Source organism: Acanthochromis polyacanthus, chromosome 23 (genome assembly GCF_021347895.1).
Source record: "Acanthochromis polyacanthus isolate Apoly-LR-REF ecotype Palm Island chromosome 23, KAUST_Apoly_ChrSc, whole genome shotgun sequence".
Taxonomy (NCBI): domain Eukaryota; kingdom Metazoa; phylum Chordata; class Actinopteri; family Pomacentridae; genus Acanthochromis; species Acanthochromis polyacanthus.
In genome coordinates this window covers 9,857,097-9,877,503 of record NC_067135.1, presented here as the reverse complement: position 1 = coordinate 9,877,503, position 20,407 = coordinate 9,857,097, and the positions used below count along the sequence as shown (strand labels likewise).

The following is a 20,407-nucleotide window of genomic DNA, read 5'->3' as shown; positions in this document are numbered from 1 at the left end:
GCTTGTTCCCCTACACTCCTTGAGCTTATGATGCTTAATTATTGAAGTGTTGCTGAAGAAGGAAGACCTGAATAATGGAGGGAGAGAAGTTTGGGAAGCTCAGTGAAGCAAAGGAATGTCGGTTTGCAAAGATCGAGGATCTTATGCCATATATCTTTGAACAAAAAGGAGAATTATTTTGCTGAAATTATGTTTATCTTCTCTTGCATGAAAACACAACAAGCTGCCAGTTCTGTCACTTGTGAAGTTGAATCCCTATCCAGTACTTTCAGAAAGCCCGTCAGTATCAGATTTTGATCGAATACCTTGAGACTGTTACTGTCTAATTTGTGTGCAAGTTGGTGTAGAGTGAGGAAGCAATGCCTGAACAGAATAAAGTGATTCTATTGGCTCCGTGGAGTAAACTGACCTTTCAGTAATCATGCAAACAAACTGAGTCACTGCAGTGGAGTCCTACACTGTGAGGCACTCAATGAGCTACAACTGACAAACTCAATTTATTCACATCCTTTTTGGAAACTACAGTTTGTCTCTGTTCTTCTACAAAAAACAAAACAAAAAAAAAAACAGAAACCCCCTTAGCTCTGATCAAAGGGAAGCATGGGAAATGTAGTTCTCACACAGAGCTATGATGATAGGAGTCTTTTTGAGAGGGGTTTTGAGACTACATTCCCACAGACTGGATCTAGCTTTCATCTCTGGGGATGTAAAAGAGGAGGGTTTGCCACTCAGTAAAAACAACAGCTGCCGCTTAAAACAATAGCCCCGGCATCAAACAAAAAATGGGAGCATGCAAGGGAGCGAGCGAGGAGGGGGTGTGTGTTAAAAACACACTCAAATAAAACTCCCTGCCTAGAGATGAAAACTCATACTGTTCAAAAGTCCAGTGCCTCTGGCAGCTTTCATGTTCTTTTTTTTCTTTTTTTGTCCACTGTGTGTTGGTATGGGGATATTTCACCATTCACCCAATCTTGTTTTATCAATTTCCAGTTCATATCTAAGTGCCACCAACCTTAACAGAGTAATTTGGATAGTTTAACAAGAGCAGACAATGTGGTTGGAATCTACTCCAGAATAAAATAGTGGGAAGTCCAGAACTCATGCTTATCCTCAGGAAAATTGTCAGCATTACGTTTTACTGTTCTATTCTGGCCTTATTTTAGCTTACTTATTGTATTTCAGTATATCATCATACTTAGATTGTATTGCTTTTCTGCTTTTTAGGCTTTGCATTTCTTATATTATGTCATTTTGTTACTTCTGAGCAATATCTGGCACAAGAATTTCCTTCGGGATTAATAAAGTTTTATCTTTATCTTATCTTAAAAGTGAGGCAATGGTGTCTCAGGACAGGTTTGTAAGTTGCGTTGTTTGACTACATCCAGAATCACGGGTGTTTATGGCTGTTCTGAATGACAACACAGGAAGGAGTTCAAAGATGGTTGTCACAGCAAGAGGGGCGATACTGTTCAAAAATGCGGATTTTAGGGAGTTTTTCCCCATTTTCAGTTCAGAGCTTAGTGCTGCCTGCTTTAGTGGAATAATTTAGGTAGCTGAACAATTACAGACAGTATTCTAAATGACCACACAAGAAGGCAGAGTTCAAAGACGAGTGCTGCAGCAGGACGGGTGATACTGTTTAAATTGAGGATAACAGCATGAATTTTTCAAACAAGGTGGTGTAGAATGAGTTTCTGAGACTTACAGACACATCCTATTCGATATTGGAAAGCCGATGAGGAGGTTTCTGATGCTACATGACTATCTGACATGCCGTTTGGACAGATAGTAAGTCCTGCTTAACAGTCTCAAGGGTCTATCCTGTCTCACAGCAGCTCTGACGACTGATCAGGACTGTTTTACACTCCTAAGCTATACCCCCTGCCAGCTCCAAGCACTGTTTAAACTGCATGTCTGGGAAGCAGCCAAGGTTCAGCCAAAAGAAGTGGGAGAGAGAGATGACTTACCAGGAGGACGGGCGTCTGTCAGGTGAGCTGGAGAGAGAGCGCCTACGGTATCGCGAGGAGGAGCTGCGAGAGCCAGAGTGGGAACGAGAACGGGAGCGGGACCCACTGCTGGTCCAGCAGAAAGGCCTGCTGGGTGACAGGAGGAGGGAGGACGGTGGAGAGACAGAGCCTCGTGAAGGGGAGCAGCTGGATGGTGGGGAACAGGAGGGAGAGCAGGGGGCGCAGTCAAAGAGTAGGTCCAGAGGGGTGCCCTCCCATGGAAAGAGGAAGCGACTCTCGCGGCCCTCGCCCAGCTCCAGCTCATCGTGGAAGGGCAGAAACCCCTGGTGCAGGTAGCTGGAGCCAGGCAGCCTCTGGGAGTAGCAGTCATCCCCTCCCTCCTTGAGGGACTGAGGAGCTGTAACCTTGTTCGTTTTGCTGCTCGGTTCTCTCTCCTGGCCACCCTGGCTATAGAGGGCATGTAAGGGGTGGCCAAAGTGCTTGTTGAGTTCTGCTCTGATTTCCTGGTCGCACAGGAGTTTCCGGCTGGTGGCAGAAAGATGTTGTTGGTCCCTGTCAGTAGTAGCCTCTTGTGAGGGGATCTGAGTGGCTCGTGTAAGGGTCTGCTCCCCTAACCCCTTGTCCTGGCTCGCTTCTCCGTCCACAGAGACAAAATTCTGCTGCTTAGCAATAGGACCAGGTGAAGCTGATGATGGAGAACAAGAAGACAATGAAGAGGATGGTGGCATGGCTGAGTCCTTACATTCGACATGCATGATCTCCACGTTGCCTGCAGTAGGCATGGGAGCAGCAGTGGCACCTGAGGTGAATGTCATTTCCACAGCTGTAGTCATGGTAACAGTGGCTGTGCCCCCATCCTTCTTAGTGCTAGCGGATGCCTGGCAATAGTCATGGTCACTGTAGCCGCGGGGCGTGGCCCGCTTATTGTTGCCAGTGCTGCGATGCTCCTCAAGGCCGCCCCCCACTGCGTGTTGAGTGACGGAGTAAGGGAGGGTGGTGGACGCTTTGCTCAGCTGGGCATAAAGCTCAGTCTGTTCGGGACCCTTCCTGGTGGGGCCCCCGCCTGAGGCACCTGGGGCCGGGGCCAGAGCGCCGGGGCCCAACTCACTCAGCCTGGCTCTTTTGCATGTCAAGGCCGAGGAGGAACATGAAGACAACTTGGTTTTGAGAGATGCTTTGAAAGGATTCTCTTGACTGGCTTTGTGTGGGGGCGTGGTAGGTGGTGTCAGACCTGCACAGGGAGGAAGAGACACAGGTTGGATGGGGAGAGACAAAATGCAAACAGAATCATAATACAAACCTCCCCCCTCCTCTCTCCCTTCTCCCCTCACTCAACTATAAACTCCCAGGTCAGTTTATGGGCAGTAGACACAGATACATGCTGATTAAAATATTCACTTTCACTTGGCCTAATCCTGATCTCTATTTTATTGCAATCTTGACAGATTAATGTAATGCTTGGTGTAACTTAATATGGCGGTGCTGTAATACGGATGACTTGTTGTTCTCTTCCTCTCTGACCTTGAAAAGATCCTTTTTTGTGAAAAAAAAAAAAAAACATAACCCCATAGAGGACAAACGTAATGCATCTGATGAAAATAAAATAAAGTGAATGTATCATATCTCTGCCTGCCTCACACAAATGTCTGCACGGGACGGCAGCCAATTCATCGGAATAAAATCGGAGACCTTTCTTATCGGCCTGAAACAACGATCACGAACATGAGCATATTTCAAGATTATCCAGCACCATCTGCATTTTCTGGAGGAAGATACTGTAAAATGTTAGCCTGCCTGGTGATGCTACTGTGGCGAGATGTCTGCTCTGTCATAGAAGCATAGGAAATAGTGGTGGAGGGTTGACATTCCTCTCAGATGGCATGTCCCAACTGCTTGTGCCCCCCTATCCCCCCCATCTCCCTCTTCCCTCGCCTCCTACAGATTTACAACCAGACAGATGGCAGTTATATGGGAAGTCCTGAGATGAGCCCACTTTATAGCATTGTTAATGCACTCACACAAACAGCCGCCGCCATTACTCTCATTCTCCCCTTCCTTCTCTTCTTCTTTTTTCTTTAGTTTAGTCTAGTATTCCACCCTTTTTCTCTCCTCCTGTCTGCAATCTTCCCTGGATCAATCTCTCTTCCTCCCTCCTCTGTCTCTCTGCATCTTTTCCTCTTTCTGTCTCACGCAGAACAAATGTGCCCACACACACAGCCACACTCGTCACTAACAGTCTCTCACTGGAGTCAAACTCAGGCACTTTGAAACACCTACGCGCTCCCCTCTTCTTTGCCATTCTTATAATGCACATCATTCTTCCCTTGCCGGTGAATTACACCAAATGACAGTTATTAGTATCAAATCCAGTGTTAGAATATGCACCAGAAAGACAGCTTGACAAAGAGAGTGCAGGAGCCTGATACACAAATGTGCAAGTTTCTGAAATCACTTGCTGTGTTTGGGATGCCTGATCCAACGGCTTATCATCCTACTTATTATCTGGATGTGTCTGTAAGTAGGACTGCAAGCGCCCACTCCCCACTTCCCCCACCCCCCCTTTTCCTCTTACTTCCCTCAGTTCTGATAGTGAGACAGACATGTATATGCATAATGCCAATTAAATGAGCTTTGAAAAGCAGAGAGGATAGGGAGAGAGGGAGAGGGGATGATACAAAATGCCTAAAGAACTTCTGTTTCACCAATGAAGCACCATCTGTCCAAAACAATGTGCGCATGGTGTCATAAACTGAGAGCCATTAGCAATGGGGGTGAAATAAATCAGAATTAGATAAATATGTGCCTCTCAGTCAAACTTGCTTGTGATAGATGATCTGCAGACACCATTCATGCAGGGAAAACGATGGAACGAGCGAGCAAAAAGGAGAGAAGGAGGAGCATCTTATCATCTTCTTTCTCGTCCAGCTGTAAATTGCGAGGAGACCTCGGAGCGAATAACAACTCCGGGCTTAAAGAGTTGATCCGGCAGTAAGCTATGCAAATAGCAACACAGAGACCACCTCTGTGTCATGAGATACAGTAATTAAAGACAACACTGCAGCACAGGGTAAATCTATTAGCTTGGCAGAGATTAGACTTGAACAGTTAGATCCCAGGGGACCTTACTGCCTTTTGTAGCCTTTACCGTACCTCATGAGAAAGGTCACGAAAACATGCAACCGAACAGTGCAGCTATTATTTACTCCTGCACATCATCATGTACACGTCCTGGCAATTAATTCAATCTTTCTTTGGAACACTCACCGCTACTACTACATCTCATCATAAAGGTGTAAAATAATATGTTACTGGCAGCAATTCATGGAAAATTCCACGGTCGACCTGCCTTGAAGGTGGAAGGTGGCACCGCCCACCTGGCTAACTTCCATCTGATTATCAGTAACACCACCGTTATCTCATTGTACTGGCATGTTTCTCTAAATCCGAAAAGGACATGTAACTCCTGCCTCAAAGCTTACACCTCCACTTACCGGGATCTATATCCATCTGTCTCATAGAGCACGAGACTCAAAAGCTAATCTCTCGGCAGGAACCGGGCTCAGTAACCCAGAGCTCTCTGGTCTAATGACATTCCTGCTAATATTCAATCCAAAATTTGCACAGGATGGTAAAGTCAGGTGAAGGGCTTTATTTGACTGTGTGCTTGTGAAATGGATGCGGTGGAACAGAACGGACACCCAGATTCAGCCACAGGTCAATAGACTGGCCCACGTGCAGTAAAACGGGAAGAAATATTAACTGTGCTTGATTGCCCCTGAGCTTAAGGAGCCCTGATCTTTCCCTTCTTTAGGTCTCCACAGGCCTCCCCCCTGACCCTGAAAGCTTATCTACACAAAAGGGTTAAACCGCACTTCAACCAAAGTCAGAAAGGACAGAGGGATACCTCTCGGGGTTTGAATTTCTATCACCCACAACAGCTAAGTGGAAGGTGCAGGGGGCAGACGTTAGGTATGGACAAAGATCATTACCCCTGCTGGTAAATGAATACCCAAAAGGGATAGTGCAACATCACACAGTGTGAGCGGCTAAAGGGCAGCCATTTTGTTTTTATTGACCTTAGATGATTAATCTTAAGTAAATGGGGGTAATTATCAGCATAATTCGCATAGAGAAAGAGAAGGGAAGAGACGGCCCTCATTACTGCAACTTTTGCCTGCAAAGAGCTCTTTTCTAATGTAGTTAATCATAATGCAGTAACATTACAGGATCATGTCAACAAAGATGCAGAAATATGTCCACAGTAGCAACATTTATAAACAGCATCTTTTCCATATAACATTAGTATTTACTGCCAAGTCAGTTGATTTAATAGTTTGCATGTGAGGTGATTTTAAAAAAGGAAGCTCATACAGGAAAAACCGAATTAGGCAGCCAATTAAAACAATACTGCTGCCATTTCAATTTCCCTGTGATGTGTCTGCTAAGTAAGCTGTCAGTCAGAGTGCATTAGGATCTGATAGAGGAAAGGCATATTAGGGTGGGGTGGGGGGGTGCTTGCTAATAAACCCCGAAGAGATTGGAAAGCCTAATCAATATTCAGGCACATAAAACTGATCTCCTATGCTTTCACCTTGAACTCTGAACTGTGTGGAACCATCAAGATGCTGGTGTTAACCCATTAGTGGCTACAGCAGGCAGGTGTGAATTAGTAGAAGGGTCATGATTTTTGTACTTTTATTAAAAATAAAAGCGTGCTTACCTGGGGTTCCAGCAATCTCCACACTTAATGTCCGTTCAATGGTTTTGTTCTCAAACGGTGATCCCTTGTGGTCACTGGAAGACAAAAAAAAAGTACAAAATTTAACTTCACAGGTGAAATTGAGGTTTTTTTTAAAGTTTCTGTGATCTAAGAAATGGAAATGAGTCACAAAAATGCCTCAACTTGGATTCTCGTCTATATAGTTTTCTCTGGCTTTGTCTTTTTCTAGAGTTTGATGCTCACTTTTTTTTTTTTGCCTAGAATAATGTGGAAAAACTTCTCGCACTTACTTTGGAGACTCTGGGGTCAAAGGAAGTGGCAAGGTGGTTGGTTTGGCTGCAGAACACAAAGGAGCAGGGGTAATTATTGATCTAGGTATAACACTCATGGCAGAAGAGAACAAGTCCACATTCTGCAACAATTAATCTCAAATTGGCTCAACAAATGCAATTATTACTACAAAAACACCCATCCCTGGTTAGAAAGGCTTACTATGGACACTATCGTACAAAGCATATCTTTTTTAGATTGACCCCATTTTTACAATTTACTCTCTTAAGATAAACTGTTCACTCTGTGAGGCAGGATGGAGTGATGGTGTTTCACAGGTGTATAGACACAGACAGACCGCAAACAGATCGAAATGGAATAAAAACATGTAGAGACGATGCCACAACCAAGACACATGACAGTGGGTGAGCCCCTCCCTAGACAATAAAGTCATAATTGCATGCACCAACAGCAGAGGAGGGGGAAAAAAAGAAGGAAGAAAGGAGAGTCAAGGAAGCTTGTGCAGTTGCCCGAGGCTCTGGCCGACTTGTGCTCCAGCTACAAGAACGTGGCTTTAGTAGCACGACGCTAAAGAGCAGCACCCGGGCTCTGAGTCTAAATGTACAGATTCAGCACACTCAGCTCAATCAGCCAAAGATGGTTCAAGGGTCGACTTTGTGAATACAAGGTGTACTGTAGCAAGACAAGGCTCGCCCCTTTTCCCACCCCCTCCTTTTTTATTAACAAAAATTCACTCTCTTAAATTTTAAAGGAATGCCTCTGGGACTAGCAAAAAGCATTGGCGAGCAGGCTGTTTGCTGTCATTGTTGTTTATGCCCTCAGAATGACTGTTAGATTCAAATTAGAATAGGGGTTAGTTGTGAAATCAAACTGGGAAGTGGTTAGAGCAGGAGAGGGAGAAAAGAGAGCAGAGATAAGGCCAGTGGGGGGGATGCAGTCATGATTACCTAACAACAGGAGGCCCTGGTCATCGGGGTGCTCGCTGAGTGCCTGCCTGTGTGGGTGCCCTTGCCCTTGTATGATGCAGGGAGGGGTGGGCTCTGCATTGCTAGTATCTGGGATGAGTGGGCTTGGAGGGCCCTGTGAGAGCACCGCTGCGGGGCTGCCCATGACATGGTCGTCATCATCGTCAACAACACCATCATCATCATCATCATCATCATCATGGTCAACATCCTCCCCATAGCCCCCCTGGTTTGGCCACCCCAGCTCTAGTCCAAAGCCCATGTCTAGCTCTGAGTCCAGCTGGCTAACCCAGCTCTCTAGGTCTAAGGTGAGAGGTGACAACAGGGGCTCTGAGTCAGGCTCTTCAGCCGGACTTACTCCCTGGTTTGTGTGATCAGTGGTCCCTCTGAGCTCCTCCTTTTTCACCTTAGAAACAGTCTGGACTGGGCTCTCAGGCCTCTTACCTGAGAATCTGCTCTTAGTACTATGTGAAGGAGTAATCTTAGGTGGGAGTATCTGGGTCCGATATTGAGCAGGCCTCTGTTTGGAGGTGAGCAGCTGGCTAAGTAAAGGATGCCCCGGCTTCTCATCTCTTTTCTTTATCGTCACTGTGATGTGCCTATGCGGTGCGCGGCTGGCACCGCTACCGTTACTACGGCCTTGCCTGCCAAAGCCCTCACTAGCCTGAGTGGCGCCCGCAGCCTCTCGGCAATGCTCACAGCTGTGACTCACCTCTCGGGGAGGGAGGGAATAAGAATGCATATACCTAATAAACCTAGCGGCGGCCAGGCGGCCCACATCGCCTGGCGGCCTTCCTTCTTCACTGGGCGGCCCATGCTCCAGTTTGGGGTGGGCATGGCCGCAGGTGGAGGGTCTGTGGCCAACAGGGATAGAAGCACCCTCCGACTCCTCAACCCCGTCATCGTGAGTGCAACGCTGCCACTTCCCAGCCCCAACACCAGCCATACTACACTCGCCTGCAGCCCGGCTCTCACCTCGCTGGTGATGCTGCTGCGGCGGCTGCTGCTGCTGCTGCTGCTGCTGCTGTTGTTGTTGTTGTTGAGATGGCACAGCTGACTTCTTCTTGGAGGTGGTTGAGGAAGAGGAAGAGGAGGTGGAGGAGAGGGAGGAGAACGAGGAGGTGGATGACGAGGATGGTGAAGAGGAGGAGGAGGAGGCGCCAAGACCGAGGCCACTCTTGTCTCTGCTACTGGCACCCCCCCAGGCGCTCTTGGCTTCACTGGCTTTGGTGTGGAGCAGGATGTCATCGGTGGCTGTTAGGTATTTCAGCAGCTCAGTGCAAGGCCGCCTCACCGGGCGGTTCTGTTGGCTGGAGCCCCCTCTTGCTTTGCCATTCCAGGGGCTCTCCGTCTGTGCAAAACAATAAGACAGAATCACTTAGTTTACTTGAATAAAAAAGTTTCACTCTCTGTTGTTAGTACAGTGCAGCTGATCCAATTGAGAAAATGTTAAGTACTCTATTTGGCACAAAAATAAAAGTCAAAAGAGATAGAGCCAGAGAGAGGTTAAAAGAATGACTCAAACAGCCTGAGCACAGTAGTTGCCCAACTGTCTGGGAAGCGATGGTGGGAGTGCCGTCCGCCCATCATCTTAATTGCGTGGCCCCCCGAGCGCTACCGTGCCACTCTGTACGCGCACCATGTCCTCCGGGAGTCCTCATTCGCTCTGCTCCAGAAATGGATGACTCAAAGGCACAGTATGAAAATAGACTCTGTGAAGAAGGTTGATGCACTGCATGTGCAAACATAGTACGCAAAGCACACACAAATCCGTCTGTGTTGTGTTTACCGCACATTATGATCAGATACAGACGCTTTTTACATTCAAGCACGAGGTAGTGTATAACAAATATACTGTAGAGCTGACAGTGAACATATAGTATTCTGACATAAAATGCAAACAGATATCAGGTATTCTATTATTCACATTGACAAAGCTATGATACTTACATGGACTGAAATTAAATCCTAATCAACCCCACCCCTATAGAAAAAAAAACTCTTCTCAGACCCATCTAATGAGAACATCAAGTCTGATATTTTGATGTTGTCGTCTCAAGGCATCAATCTCGCCGCAAGAGCGCCTGTCGCTCTTTTTTTTTTTATTCAACAGGCACCATACCAAGGCAGATAAGTGGTGGAGCTAATGAGACAACGGTGCCGATGCCTCGCCTGGAAAGCCCAACAGCAATCAGCCTGTTTTCATTACGAGATGGCCCCCTGGGATAGTAGACTGCTAGAGCAGTAGTCTAACATCTTCTAAAGGCGGCCACCAAAACAAGAAAAATGTGAGGAGGGAGGGAGAGCGAGAAACAAGACAGAGCAAGAACAGAGAGAGGGAGATAAACAAACACTAACAAAAAAAAATGTGTGTGCAGGAGTGAAATAAGCAGCAAGGCAGTGCATGTATTTGTGTGTGTGTGTGTGTGTGTGTCCCTACCTTGACGACGGCAGGTGGTGGTCTGATCCGGTGGTTGCTGCTGGCTGCATGGTTCTGTGCCTTGCCACCTGTGTATTGATTATAGCTGAGCTGGGAGTTTGCAGGTGCCAGAAGGAGCTTCTTCAGCTGCGAGTGGACCCAAACAGGACCAGATAGGTAGGAGGAGGAAGGAAAATGAGCAGAATGTGTTTTATGGATGTACAATCAGAAGATACTGCAGTTAAAAAAGCGAAAATCACTGACATATTTAGAAGATTTTTTTAAGCAGCTCATAGCATGTGACTTGGCAGGTATTTTTTCTACCTTTGCAGGTGTTTTTGTGTATACACGACCTGGCTTCTTGAATGTGATTGAATAAACACACTCAGGCCTTTGGCTAAAGGTCATTTGGAAGAAACCGGCATGGAATAAAATGGACTATAGCGTAGCACAACATAACATTTTAGGTCAAAGCCTTTAAGCGAGAAAAATACCCAGATGGTATGGTCGTGTGTAAAAATAACAGCATGAAGGTAAGCTGACTTCTCATCGAGAGGTCTGTTTCTTTCGCCAAAAAAAAAGAAAAAAAAGATGACTGCGGCACTGGGGGGATTAGTTGAGACCCACTGAGAGGAGACGAGGTGAGATGGATTTCTGTTTTCCCTTACTTTCATTATGTGCCGGCTCGATTTCAGGGTCTGTGGCAGTGTGTCAACCAGCTTTTGGGTCCACCACAGTGTTCATATCATTGAACTGGCACCACAATAGCTCTGTTATGTAATTAGCACAAAGCAGCAAAACACACTGATCCATTCCATTTACTTCCCTCCTCTCTGCATCTCTATCTTGGTGACTTGGGAACACAGAAAAGACAGATGACTTGTTGAAGAGTGTTGTCTGGCATGGGTTGGTAAAAAAGTCAAGGCTGGAGGTCATGTTTGGGGAATAATATACATCTTGGTCCTTCTGGTGGAGTTGGTGTGAGAATCACAAGAAGAAAGAGCTGGTGATCTTACCAAGGAAGGCTCCTCCGGCTCTGGGGTTCGTGGAGAGCCGTCAGGAGAGGAGGGACAGCTCTGGTCACTGGCATTGGTCACGTCCCCATCTGCCAGGGCCTCAAACGAAGGCAATCCGTCCTCATCCACTGGGATGCTGTCCAGGGTCTCTGTAAGCACTGCCAGCAAGTTGGCCTCATTTTCTTCATCTATCTTCTTAGGAGGGGGAAAAAGGGGGTGGAAGACAGAGACAAAAAATAGAGAGACAGGAAAAATAGGACATTTTAGTCAGGAGAAGTTGCATCTCTTTTTTTGTTACTTTCAGGGAAGTAAAGGTGGTGGGTGGCTTCATGCAGGCTTTCATAGTTAATATAGTGGGAATATTTTTTTTTTCACTTTTTTGCAGCAGCAGAGCTCACTCTATTCTGGCAGCCTTTTAAAAAACAAAATTCTCCTCATGTGCATGTGAGTCAAGCCTGTCACTCATATTTTAAGCACGCAGCTTACTGGACCAAAATAATATCTCCCCCAAGAAACCCATTACCAGCACTGACAAGTAGCAAGTATCTCGGGAAGATGGGGAATGGGTTGGGGAGGGTATGGAGGGGTTTGTAGGGGGGAAACAATGGGCAGAAGTTGACTCTCCTCTCTCCTCACTCGCAGAATTGAGAGACGATTGGATTGCTGACAAGATGTTTGCAAGCAATCCTCAGATAAGGAGCATTACGAGCCACTAATGCTAAATAAACGCGATGTATTTAACATGTTGGCATGACAGCTGATGCTTGCAACAGGGCGGGAAGTTACCATCAACATTTCATGAGAAATAAAGCTTGTTCTTGCCACTCAGCTCCTCTTCGATGTACCAAAGGAGTTGTGTGCTTGCTGCAGCTGGCTGTTTAATGGTGGAAATTATAACTGTGTGCAAGAAATAAAGAGATGAATATATGGAGAGGGACGGAGAAAGCGAGAGAGAGAAGTGAGCTGCCAGCTACCAATATGGCTGGTTTGCTGGGAGTAGTAACATGCATGCAGGAAGAAAAAAAAAAAAGAGTATATAGACAGATATTGAAAGCCAGAGGATGTAACTTGTGCACGGCTCTGCCTTTTTGCACTGACATATGACAACAGTTACTGCAAGCCCAGGGGACTTTAAGACAGCGGAAAGATAAACAGTATCATCACTCTGGGACGTTCTGTGGCCGGCCCAACAAGAACAAATCCCTTTATGCACACGGCAGGATTATCATCGCTCGGTGACGGCGTGTGGCCATCATTACGCCGGGGGGGCCAGCAACCTCTCAGATGCCAGCGCTGTACCTCAGAGGAGTCAGAAATCCCACATGCAGCCCCTCTTGTTTCTCTCTACCCCACTGATTTTACACAATTACACACCCATCATGGACAGTGAAGCTTTGGATTCACCAACCAGACGGCGGCAATCTTAATGCATTCCCCCCTTCCAATTTTCATTTAGAGATGACACAGATATCTTGGACGTTCGGTTAGCTGGCTAACAGTGAGGAAAACGTTAATCTGATGCTCATTGAGTAGATTTTCTCTTAACAACATGAACACTCAGTCATTATTAAAAAATGATAAAGGGGACATATTTCACAGAGATAACACTACGTAGACTGGGGCCATGCCGAACTGCCAGGCAAATGCCTTGCAGGAAATTGCTCTGTATGAGGTAGCATGCTGTTTAATTACTTGCAAGGAGTTTCAAAATCCACTGTGCTGGAACCCTGTGCTATTGAAACGCTCACCATTTTCCCACACTCCCAAGTTATTACCTGAGCACTAAGCGGGTGGGTATTAACTGAAGCTGCAGCCATGGCTTAGCCCAAACATACATCCTGCATGTGAAATTGAAATTTAGGATCATTTTAGATCATCACAAATGAGTGTTTAATGAGCCAGCCATCTGTGTAGGTCCATACTCATCAACAATCCAATCAATGCTGCATTTAGGTGAGGCTTTATTCACCTCTCTCCTGCTCTTTAAGCCTCTAAATCTATACTCTTAAAAATATGTGTCTATGCCACCGAGTGATGCTGGTTACATTAAAAGTTGAGAGAGCTGTGCAAGCTTCGTTATGTCATGCTTTGGAAAAGGATTGGGGAATTTCTGAGGCTGCAGCAGGCTCAAATGTAGTGATTTCAATCCCGTTTCAAAAACCTCCACCAATTGGCAAGCTCCCACAGGCGCACTGTCTCCCCAAAGATAACCCAGAAGGGACTCTCATACTCTGAAAGAGACACTTGTAAAACCCTGAGTCGTGACGATCATGTAGCACCCGCTGCTGTGGCTGTAGTGGAGGCACTCGTAGGCCAAGTGGGGATTTGAGAAACGGTGGTAAAGAGCAAACCTCAGTGATTGTTTCTGCCCTGGAGAGAGAATGATCTAATACCCCCATCCAGAAGGGCAAGCTTCTCCATGCCCGCTTTAGGGCCCCACCTTCCAGAGTTCCTGCACCAAAGTCAATCTAGTCCCAAAAACTCACTTGCTACTTGTATATTTATAAACAAAACCTCTATGTGGGTGGACTTGAAGAGCGATGGCACCCAAAGGGGATGCCACCCGGATAACCTGGCAAACTGCTGACGGCCATGTCCACTTATATTGATTACCACAGCAGCTGCTGAGAGGAAAAGAGGACAGGAAGAACAAAGAGAGAGGAGAAAAATTGTCTCGGCGGGAGCACTTTCTCGCCCATCCCGCTTAATGGACCTCACCGAATTAAAGAGATCTTAACAATCCTGGGCTAATTGTGGGATCACAATATATTAACCCTGCTCCAATTCTAAAGGGTGCCATTTTGCGGCAGTTTTATTCCAAATGCTTCAATTAGCCATAAAACATGCTGGCAAGTGCTGGCAGAGCTTCTCTCCCCTCCTCCTTCACCCCAGCTTCCCCGCATCGGAGAAAAGAAAGCCAACTCCAGTTGTTCATTATTAGGTGAGGCCCTTTTGTTATCAGGCAGGCTGTCTTTGAGATTGTCCTTGCCTTTAACTCTTTTATTGAGTTCTACAACACAGCATTGTGTTCCTGGAGATACTATTCACACGGCTGATAACGGAAGGTGAAGGTGCTGTTTTAAACAAACACTCACTTCTGAACACCGGGGCAAATAGCCAAATTAAATCTGCTAATTGCTTCTTGAGGATTCCAGGCTCCTGAGCAAATTTGCCAGAGATCAAATTTTAACGAGCCTTTTTTCGGGGCAATGCATCATTTACATGTTAAAAGGAACCAAATGTGTTTTGAAAGTGCCAGAATGTACCTGATCGCTGAGTAACTCCAAAACAAAATTTCAACCGAATAAACATCCCCACTGTTATCTTTGGTTGAGAAGCACGACATGTGACAGACGCTCTGGATGTGGGAAGATAAAACATCTTCCATTAAATGGGTCATCTAGTATTTAAAGTGCTGTTTATTCACACTGTCTTTTTCTAAAAACATTTTTTGCTCATTCTTTCTGCAAATAGATGAATAGAAACCAGTTAGTGCAAGCAGAAAACACTGTTAATAAATTGGCCCTAAATTTGTGTGGAGGGGTTAAGTCTGTGCCTTGACAATTTAATTGCTTTGCTTCATCTCAATCTTTATTTCTCCCCCCTCCCTCTCTGCTCCCTGCTCTGTCAGATTTCTAAAGCCTTCCCTCGGATGAGGTTAAGGGACCAGCCAGACCTTCTAATCATGGCACAATCAGAAATTGTGGGGGGTATATGTGTGTGTGCAGCAAGTGGGGAGATGGTATCAAGTCATCACATCTCGACTCTGCCGAGAAAAGCAGCCTTGGATTTGATAAACAAATAATGTCATTCTGTGTTATTACCCCCGGCCCCCAGATTTCAGAGGAAATAAATCAAAGTCAGCCTTGCCGTTAAGGCGTTAGTCAGGCCTGACACGTCGGCCGGTCACACAGGCACAACATATGGCAGCGAGGAAGGAGGGAGGTAAGAGAGGCATGGAGGGTGAGGTACGGTGCGATGCACGGCGGAGAGACAAATCATGGCAGCCGCCAGAGACGTCTGGTCATTTAGCATGAGCTTACTGAGATGGAGAGAGGGTGATTATGGCCTATACGGGGCGATGAAACCATACATAACACTGTTAAGTTCCTCTGTGTGTCTGTGTCTGTGAGGCAGCCGTGCCACAGCCTGATGGTGTTCCAAATCATAAAACTAAATGTTAAACCTCCATTGTGGTCAGGGCTGTGAATGGCTCACGACATGTAGCAGTAAACTGAAGGCTCTTGTCATTTTCCATGTGACTACAGAGTCAATAGAGCATCTCGTTATTCTGAAACAATTTCCCAAGCAAATGATCCTGTGGACTAGATATCGTGCATGTTCTGGACACAGAAATCACAGTCCTGGTGGCCATTAGTGTATATCCTGGATGCACAGACTCTCTGTCTTACTATCTTCTGCTTTATTATGATGATTTGAACTGCAAGTTGCTAAATCTTTCACTCTGCAGCTGATTTTAGTTTTTGTCATCCGTCTTATCCATTAGAAAACAACTGTTCTGGATAATCACTTCATCAGGCATAATTCGCTGCTGTGTATCTCCATTTAAGCAAAAAAATCAGCTCCCTGAATGAAGAAGAAGTTCACTGTTTAGATGCCAGATGCCTGTTTCAGTTTCGAAGCCTGTGCGAGTTATAAATCAGTGAGGAAACGGTTGGGTCCCGTCAATGAGGACCAGGATGTGTGTGTGTGTGCAGAGATGATGCATCTCCTGGGAACCATTTGAGACAGTTACAGCACTATCAGATGAGTTGATGGGGGAAAGAGAGAGGAAAAGAGAAAGTGAAAAGAGGAGATATCCGTGTGTGTGTGAGAGAGTGAGCCAAAGAGAACTGTTGTTACACTTCCTGACACAGGCCAGATCCGATTGAGACACCTACCCAAGGGATGTTAGCAGTGCTGTTCTTTCTAGTTCCAGTAGAGAGAGAAAAAAATCCTTTGACCGGTAACCCTGCTGCTAAAAATTAACCACCTGAACTCTGTCTGCTGAGATCAGCTGCTTTTAAACCCTTTCTGGGGAACTTTTGGTCAGAAATCATGCTAAAGCCCACAAAACCTGAAAAGATTTGCAGTCCTGCCTCGGTCTATAAAAACAATCTGTTAACTTCCATCCAAACATGAATGTCTTCACATCAAGCCACACACATTCTCACACAGCTATCCAAATAACTGCTAGGATCACAGGAGGTTTCAGTGTGTCCTGGTGGAACCTCCCCATCTACAGTCTTGCCCCAAGCTGCTGTTGTTTTCCTCCTCCAGCCGTCCAACAGATGGTCCAAGCAACCGTTTGCTAACACCACCAAATCACACACCATCATAATGATTGGACACTCTCTCTTTTGTTTTGGCAGCTACTTCCCAATCGGCTTGGCACGAGGCAACACTGATTGCTGTGATTGCTCTGACTGTGCCTTGCTCCGACGGTCACAGCAGGAGGGGGAGAAAAACAGAGATTTGGAGCCTCGAATAAGGAATATTCAGCTAGATGCAGAGATGGGATGAGGGATGGTGCTTCCCTCTGCTTTTTTCTCCTAATGGCATGCAAATAGCTATTTGCTTAAGTCGGCAGCTCTGAATGTGCACTACTAAGCAAGGGGCCTTTGAACCTACTGTTACACTGCTGATAATGTGCTGGAGGAACACAGGGAGGGGGACAGACTGAGTGCAGAGAGGGACAGAAAAAAAGGAGCACAGACTGTTTCCACTGTCCATCTTGCTGCCACATTTCCTGGCTGGAATGTAAGTCTGTCATCAGCAGTCAAGTGCAGCTATCCATAAAACAATTACATACACAGAGAAGGCTGCTCACTTTGGTTTTGACATTTACATAGATCTGTGAGGAGTGCAGAATGGACCACAATTTCTTGTTTTTCGCACAGAGGACTCAATGTTATTATCCTCTGCTGACACCACCTTCACACACAACAACACACACACACACACACACACGTACATCTGCACAATGCAGCTCCTGACCTTTCAGGCCCTGCCAAGCCCATCGAGGGTTTGTGGCGTTTCATTTGTCATAGTAATGTCTTCCTCGGAACGATGCCAATGCTAGGAGAGCCAGGATACAGTGGACAAGATATAGTGGTCTACAGTGTTTCAATCAATAGACACCTAGAGGTGTGTTTTTGTATCACTGTCCAATAGAAAATCCTTCTGTGCACGTGTTTGTACATATGACAGGGGAACCAATATCACAAATTTATGGTAATTGAAATGGCAGAATCTTTTGGGGGAATGCAGTCAATTTGATTCCGCAGCAAAAAAGGTCACCCTATTCAATTTGCACTCAATGCCATACGTGGTGCGACAGGGAAACACCTGAAAGGAAACGATCTTATCGAGGCCTCACAGGCGTCACCACTTACCCCGTTGCATAAAAGCTATTTGCTGATTACTAAATAAACGCATTATCTTTTACCTTGATTTCTGCGTGCGCAAGTGTGTCGCTTCTGGATCCAGGTAGGACTCTGCCAATGCGGTGTGTACGCCTCTTATCCGTGTCGTGACTTTGTGAGAATGTTATCTGAGCGTTTTTTTTTTCTGTCTCTCTCTCCCTCTCGCACACTTTCAAGTGCAATATGTGTATGGGGTGCACGTGTGGTAGCAGTGGTCGAACACAGAGGACTTCACAAGTCTTTACATGTTGTGTTAGTGGTAACGATGCAGGGATCCACCTATCTTTACAAGTAAAGAAATGAAAAACACATCAAAGGAATTGTGCACATAAGTCGATACAATCCCAACTCGTCGACACGAGGCAGGGATACTATGAGAAAGGATGAGGGGGGAGGCATGAAAGCTCTCAAGAGTCCTTCTTTGTAGCAGCAACATTGAATGTTGAGCTGAATTTCATCTAAATCTAGGATCTATTCTCTGTGGAATACTGATCATGTTGCCTTTAGTATGGACAGGCTTGCGTTTGACAGCTTACATTTAGTTGAGCGTACCCACCACACCTGCACACACCAGCAGACTGTGCAATGTCTGCCAAATGCAGAATGATCAATGGTCGTTGACCACTTGATGACAAGCGTCCGACACTCGAAATCTCTTCCCTCGCTGCCCATCAACTTATTATACAACAAAGCCTGCAGCAAAATGAACAGAGGGTTGGCCAGCCACAGTATGGAATGAAAATGGTCTTCTGGAAAGAGCTGATCAACAAGCAGAGTTGTTGACTTCCTGAGGTCAACAGCACTATCATGGCAGACACATGCAGCAGATGTATCCCTCTTCATAGATTCCCATATACATATTTTGCAAATCAGCTGCTAAAAACGTGCCTGCTTTGGATGCGTATATGAACACCAGAATTTTTGATGAAGTGCTTGCACGAGTGGACTGCATTTAATAGTCTTTTTTCAGCCACAACCTGTTTCCTGTGATACTGGCTTTCCCTTGAGGCTGACTTTTCTTCTAGTCTTATTCTGTACACACAAAAAATAATATTTTCATACATGCAAGTTTTTGTTCGACAAAAAGCAATGTTTTCTATGTGCAGCGACAAAATGTCTGTAAAAGCTTCTGCTTTCATTTTAGACTCAGGAGCTACTGATTGGGAGCAAGTGAGTCATCCAAGCATCAAGTCACTCATGCATCAGCAGAGCCTCAGAGAGCCTCTTGAACTATTTGAGGCCTGTGCAGACTTAAATGCTTCAGGGAGGGAATAAGCCGGAGCTATAAGCATGCAGTGCACATCATAAAGCTTAGTTAGAATGTGGGGGTTTCTTTCTGCATGGATGACAAAGCTGTAAAAAAATGAGCTTCAGCCCTGACCAGCTAAAACTAGTCCTTGAAAGGTACAGTACAAGACTGCTGTGAACACGGGAAAAAGTAAATCATAAAGCACTAGAGAATTAAGCACAGACTTACTCCAAGAGAGGGACAAGAAGTCCCATCTTTTTTTTTTAAATTAACACCCATCTGCGACGCTCGGTACTATGTCTGTATCAAGTTAGTCCTAAAAATCTTGCAGCATTTCTGCAGGAATTTGTTTTTAAATTAATTACTAAGAGACCTCATTTGTGCACTAAATTATTAATTATTGCTCAGAATCAACAAAGTTCTCTGCAAGCTGTGTCGCAAACTCACACAGACTGACAGAATATGGCAAACTACCAGAGCAGACGAAGGCCTGGCCAAAGCTGCTGCCACCGCTGGGTAAACTGGCATGGAGCACACACACACCTGGGATCGATTGGCCTTTGCTGGAGAGGGGAAGCAGCCCATCGTCCAAGACTGACAGTGTTTCACCGTGAATCATGGCACGCACTGACTGAAGGCTTCCCTCTATCCTGCCCCTCTTTCTGTCCAGGTGTGTCATTCGTAATGTTTTCTCACGCCTGGCTATTGCTTTTTCTTTTGCACACTTCTCCGTGTCGCTCTCTGATCAGTTCATTTCATCTCTGCGCTAACACCACCCTGCAGTTTCTTCCTCCTTTCACTGCATTAAGAGGAGAGTACAAAAGCATTCTAGGAATCCTCGGTTTATACCTTCCCTCCCACTCTAAAGCGTACACTATTAAATAATATAAAGAAGGCTGGTCTTATCGCATGGCATCGCTGCAACATGTTGCTGTGTGTGAGAGTATGAGTCGGGATGGGGGTGGAGGGGTAGGGGGTGGGATTATTGGCTTAGTGTTTTGGCCAGGTTAAAGTGAAACAGCCCTGAAAGGCTCTTAGTGGAGATTACCCCAGGTACTAAAAATAGTCATTTCCACCCGACACACACACGCACACACACGCACACACACACACACAAACGGACAGCGATGAAAGTGTTGTGTCTAGCCAGAAAAAAAAGACCACTATCTGATCTGTGTATGGGGTGTCTCAATTACACAAAGACACACATTCGCACGTACACACTGACGGCTCCAGCATGATGGGTATCCACTGGGGGCACACATGGGATCAGCTGGGGCAGGAACACCAAACCAAGCCTCAATCAGCAGCAGCGGCCCACTGGGAACAGGCGATGAGTGTGTGTGAGAGAGCTA

General features: G+C 45.9%; 1 protein-coding gene across 8 annotated transcripts in view; it reads right to left on the bottom strand.

The window, feature by feature from the left end:
• The window catches only part of ppargc1a (peroxisome proliferator-activated receptor gamma, coactivator 1 alpha), a 280,299-nt gene that overhangs the window by 9,266 nt on the left and 250,626 nt on the right, over positions 1-20,407 (bottom strand). For 2 of the 8 annotated variants that reach the window (XM_051943990.1, XM_022196203.2), the window contains exons 3-8: positions 11,379-11,573; positions 10,384-10,509; positions 8,919-9,294; positions 6,978-7,023; positions 6,688-6,761; positions 1,968-3,198 (exon numbers count right to left, since the gene is read on the bottom strand). In XM_051943990.1, coding sequence (XP_051799950.1) covers positions 1,968-3,198; positions 6,688-6,761; positions 6,978-7,023; positions 8,919-9,294; positions 10,384-10,509; positions 11,379-11,573 — 2,048 coding nt within the window. Of the gene's footprint in view, positions 1-1,967; positions 3,199-6,687; positions 6,762-6,977; positions 7,024-7,925; positions 9,295-10,383; positions 10,510-11,378; positions 11,574-20,407 lie in introns of those variants that run through there. The other 6 variants (XM_022196199.2, XM_022196202.2, XM_051943989.1 and 3 more) reach the window with 5 other exon arrangements.